The 5,369-nt window shown below is 40.8% G+C and overlaps 1 protein-coding gene across 1 annotated transcript; it reads left to right on the top strand.

The window, feature by feature from the left end:
* The first annotated feature begins 32 nt into the window (after window positions 1-32).
* On the top strand, window positions 33-4,031 carry TPT1 (tumor protein, translationally-controlled 1). The gene is made up of 5 exons (XM_014537222.1): window positions 33-135; window positions 673-863; window positions 1,432-1,537; window positions 2,385-2,501; window positions 3,513-4,031. Exons 1-5 carry the CDS (start codon window positions 70-72, stop codon window positions 3,513-3,515), a joined length of 483 nt encoding a protein of 160 aa, XP_014392708.1. The 5' UTR covers window positions 33-69; the 3' UTR covers window positions 3,516-4,031.
* Window positions 4,032-5,369: the final 1,338 nt, after the last annotated feature.

Genomic DNA, 5,369 nt, shown 5'->3' on the forward strand with positions numbered 1-5,369 from the left:
CGCGGGAGATGGCGCCGGGCCTCCGGGCGCATCGTGACGGCGGGTTTGTGTGTCCGAGCAGATGATGAGATGTTCTCCGACATCTACAAGATCCGGGAGATCGCGGACGGGCTGTGCCTGGAGGTAGAGGGGAAGGTGAGTCGTCGGGCCGCGGCAGCAGGGAGGCGAGGCTGGGCAGGCTCGGGTTTCCGCCGCTCCCCCCGCCCGAGATTGTGCAATTCTCTGTTCTGCCTCCTGGCGGAGGAGACTCTTTCCGGGCTCGGGTTTTTCTAGAAAAGTGGAGGCGGAGCTGAGCCTGGAAATAGAAATAGGTACGCCGCCTGGGCGCCCATCCGCCCCATGGCCTGCCCGGGGCAGGTGGTCTGCGGTTTGGGATCACCAAGCCCTTTAGTGCTTGCCCTTTACTAGATCCTCACCTTGGGAACCCACAGAAAACTTCCACTTGGTTGTAATAACCCCATTTTCATTCCAGCCAACAAAGTTCTGGAGTTAAGGTGTTTCAGGAATGGAGGGGTCATAATTTCCCCCCAAAATGTTTTCGTGGTTTTCAGCAAGAACCAAGAACATCTGGTGGGAGGGTGATGGATACATGAACTGCTGGTATATAAAACTTTTTGGATGCGTTCACGATCAAGATTGTCTTTTGCAACTAAACTATTATTTCTTGTGCAGATGGTCAGTAGGACAGAGGGTAACATTGATGACTCGCTTATTGGTGGAAATGCCTCCGCTGAAGGCCCTGAGGGCGAAGGTACCGAAAGCACAGTAGTCACTGGTGTTGACATTGTCATGAACCATCACTTGCAGGAAACCAGCTTCACAAAAGAAGCCTACAAGAAGTACATCAAAGATTACATGAAATCGTAAGTGGTATTAGCACACCCAGAACGTCTGGAATCTTATAGGATTTAGGGGTTGGGAAACATTTCTGTAAACATATTTTTATTGACTTCAGAGAGGAAGGGAGAAAGAGAAACATTAATGATAAGAGAGAATCATTGATTGGCTGTCTCCACAGCCTCTACTGGGGATGGAGCAGGCAACCTGGGCATTAAACCACAGATCCTTAGGTTGATGCTCAGCCACTGACCCACACTGGCAGGGCATGGATTGGCTAACTTTGAGATTCTTCAGAAACAGGCATACTTGTAGGTGTGGGGAGGTGTTATGGGAGGAAGGAAGAAGGAAACGTAAATGGTTGGAGAGAGACATTGGTGGTTCCCAAATTCACCCCTACAAGTAAACTAACTGAGCATACTGAAGCAAGTGGAATGGTTTTAGCTTTTTAGAATAGTACTGTTTTAACATGTCCAGTGAACTAGTTACTTTGCTGTTCTTGGTGTTTTTTTGTTTTTCTTTTTTGGATTTACTTAATAAAGTTATTTTGCTCAGAAGTCAGTAATTTAACCTATTAATGAAATACTGTTTTAGAATCAAAGGGAAGCTTGAAGAACAGAGACCAGAAAGAGTAAAGCCTTTTATGACAGGGGCTGCAGAACAAATCAAGCACATCCTTGCCAATTTCAAAAACTACCAGGTAAATAGATGCCTTAAATATTTGGGTCAAAGGATTATACAGTTTTAACTGTAAGGGCATAAAACTAGTTATTTGATGCAAGTCTGTAGTTAAATTGTGGGCCTTTGAGCAGTTTGAATACTTCATAGATTCAATTCCAATAGTATAGGATGTAGAAAAAAGCTTTCCCTATTCCCCAAGTATGTTTCCACATCTTGTCTTCTGATTTCAGAATCTCATTCCTACCCAGATGACATTTCTTCTTTCATAAATTGCGTTAACCTCCTAGATTAGTGGTTCTGATGGTCTTAGGCGACCCCTGTGAAAGGGTCGTTTGACCCCAAAGGGGTTGCGACCCACAGGTTGAGAACCGCTGTCCTAGGTGATCTTCCAATTTTCTCTTTAAAATTCAGTGGGTTTCATTGCAACTGGAGCTTTGTCTGTATTGGGGGACTTCAATGACTTCCCTCCTAAAACTTAGGAATCTGATTGTTTGATTTTCCTGGCTTTGAAACACACACACTGACCTTAAGATTCTTTCCCCATATGATGTGCTCTCTCATTGGCATCATTATGGTCCTGTGCTTGACTTTGTAAACGGGCTTGTAGGGTTTGAAATTTGTATGTTTGTACATACAAAGTAATGTGAGAGAGTAAGTTACCAGAAAACCTAAAGTATTCCTGTATTTCTCTGTATTAGTGCTTTAGTCAGGTGACCAGATGTTTGATTAGTGAGCATTTTCTTCATAGGTATCTGAGCCTTGGTTGCTGAACTTCTCATGGTGTTGTGGGTCATTTCAGTTTGTTTTGATAAGGCACATCTATATATAATGGTCTAATTCTAGATGCTTGTTTTTTACTTCCTAAGTTCTTTATTGGTGAAAACATGAATCCAGATGGCATGGTTGCTCTGTTGGACTACCGTGAGGATGGTGTGACCCCATATATGATTTTCTTTAAGGATGGTTTAGAAATGGAAAAATGTGTAAGTATACAGAAGTGGGTCAAAATCATGTAAAAATGGAGACATTTTCTGTGTGATTCTTATTTCATGATTCTGTAGCATTCCTTTTATTATTTTTTTTAACACTAAGTTTCTTTCTTTATTTTGTTTGGTCCTCACCGAAGGATATTTTTCCATTGATTTTTAGAGTGGAAGGGAGTGCTAGAGACAGAGAGAAACATCTGAGTGAGAGAGACAGATACATCAATTGGTTGCCTCCTGCAGATGCACCAGAATCGAACCCAGGATCCTTCCAGGGGCTGAATCCACTGAGCCAAATCGGCTAGTACTATAGCAGTCCTTTTAAAATATGGGAACATGTCTTGTTTCTCTTCAGGGATCTAAAGAGGACTTCATATGAAAGAATTTTATGGTGTAGAATCTTTATCGTCTGCAGAAAACTTTTAATGTATCAAAATTCTTTTAATTTGAGTTTGCTGATAATTGACAGTTAATCATTGAAAGTATTGATGTTATTAGCTTTCAGTAAATTCTGATATGCAAATTGATTTAGTAAAATTAGTTAAATGAATGCTATGCAAGGAGCTTCTGGAAACAATACAGAAGTGAAGGCATTCATTATGATTATCTTCACATTGAGATAAATTAGGAACAAGGTAAATTTAAAGCTACACTAAGCAAGTTTAGAGGCAACAATACAGCATCTTAGAGCAGACTGGCCACAGGAATTATTCAGAATATCTGAGGTTTTTGTAGGTAAAACTGTATGAGTGTGACTTTATTAAAAATGTGTCTTTTCTGAAAAATATGCTACTTCTCATTTGTTAAGGATGGTTCTGCATCCACTGATAGACCTTGAACAACCTGTTGTTCTTTTGGTTTGCACTGGGATGCGAAAGAAAAATATCCCTGCGCTTTCTGTCTGTCTTTGTGGCGGCCCAGATTGAATAAGGGACTACATTTGCAGGCTAGAAATGTTAAGTGCTTTCATATTGGAAAAAGGTGCTAATGTAATTTTCCTTGTTTTTACAGTAACAAATTGGGCAGTTTGGCTCCATCACCTGTCATTGTAACTGGCTGCTGCTTTTCATCCACACACCAAGACTAGGACAAATGGGACTGATGTTATCTTGAGCTCTTCATTTATTTTGACCTTGATTCATTTGGAGCGGAGGCATTGTTTTTAAGAAAAAAAGATGTCATGTAGGTTGTCTAAAAATAAAATGCATTTAAATTCATTTGAGAGAATGCTTCTTAGTTTAATACATTTTAAAATCTATCCTGTATAGTGTTCCTGGAGAAGCTAGAGCCTGGTTGTAGACCACTACTATAAGGCATATAGACTGTCTTCAGATAACTTCTACAGTGGAAACTACTGAGACTGAAGGAAAACAAGAATCAAAACTCATAATTCTGAGTTGAAGTAAAGGGAAAGACCATGCTCACATCAGAATCAACATTTGAAGTGGATTCCTTAGACATTTCATCATCTACAAACAGAAGTAGTTAACTGGAAGAGATTACCAAAAGAATAAAGAGACTAATACAGCCAGAAGCAAAGGATTGTCTGAGCTTATTTATCATGTCAAGTTAGAACCAAGGTCTATAGAAATCTAGGTCTCCCGGAACTGTTGCAAGCTTTTGTCAGATTTCATGAAATGGGGTTGGCAAATTTTGTGTGACTTTAAGGTGGCTGTTTGTAATGGGAAAAGTCAGTAGCTTATAGGATATGAAGTCGAATTTGGTGTTCAGCTTTATCAGGACATTGCCATGATCACTTGTTAATATATGGCTCTGGGCACTGCAAGAGCAAAGATGATGACAGACATGTGTGGACATCTGCAGGAAAGGTTTGCCGCCCCTACTTTTAAAGGTGAGGTTTTAGATGGAATGTGGCTTGGCTGATGAGCAGAGAAAAAACGAACTTGCATCATTGTATCTGAATAAGGCTGTGGGTTTGGGATGAAAATGCATCTGATCTGGAGCAGTTACTGTCTGTTAAGGTTGCAGTGCAGATGCAAGAAGAAAGGTCCTTACCCTTTCTGATTATGGCCCCCATGATTGAATGTGGGAATACAGTGAAAAAGCATGCAGTTTTTACAGTTCAGAAGTTAACCTTGTCGACAATTGGAAAGCCTGTTTTACTCCAAAGAAAAATGTAAAGTGCAAGTTCAAGAGAAGCTGGGAAATTATTCCCCTACACCTTTGCCTTAGGTTAAAATTAAAGCTGAGCCAGTGATTTTTAAAAAAACCTGGCCCTGTGACATGAGCCTAGGATAAATCCAGTGATTTGGCAATCTGGAATTTGCCCTAGTGACTTCAAAGATGTGTGGATCACAATTTGAGATGTGTTAATTGGATTGACAAGGCCCACTGGTGAAGCAAACCAAATACTGGCAACTGGTGGCACAGAATTTAAGCATTCTCATTTCTGACATTAAAATAGCAAGTGCCAGACAATCTTCTCCCTAGTGGTCAGAGATGAGGACAACTCGAGTAGTGGTAGAGGTAACACCTGAACTGAAATGAGTTAGTGAGCTAGCCATGGAAAAGCTGGAAGGAAAAGAATAGCAATGCAAAGATTGGGTAGGAAAGAGTTCAGATAGTTGGCTAAGAAGGCTAATTTTATATCTTCTAGTTACTCAGTGGTGTGCACTTTGTATACATTAGAAAGTATATTGTCATTGATACAGTACAGCCATGTTGCTAGTGGCCGCTCAGGGGTAGGCTGTTAAATTATGGAGAACTATTCAATGGAGAAAGGACTGGTTTTTACAGTGTTGTCTAGGAAAGCCTTTGTAATATACTTGAGAGCAAGCATTCCAGGCAAATAGCAAATGCAGTCTGAAGTGGAGTGTGTTTGACATGTTTTGGGGATAAGGTGGCCAG

This window comes from Myotis brandtii, unplaced genomic scaffold, assembly GCF_000412655.1.
Source record: "Myotis brandtii unplaced genomic scaffold, ASM41265v1 scaffold174, whole genome shotgun sequence".
Lineage (NCBI taxonomy): Eukaryota > Metazoa > Chordata > Mammalia > Chiroptera > Vespertilionidae > Myotis > Myotis brandtii.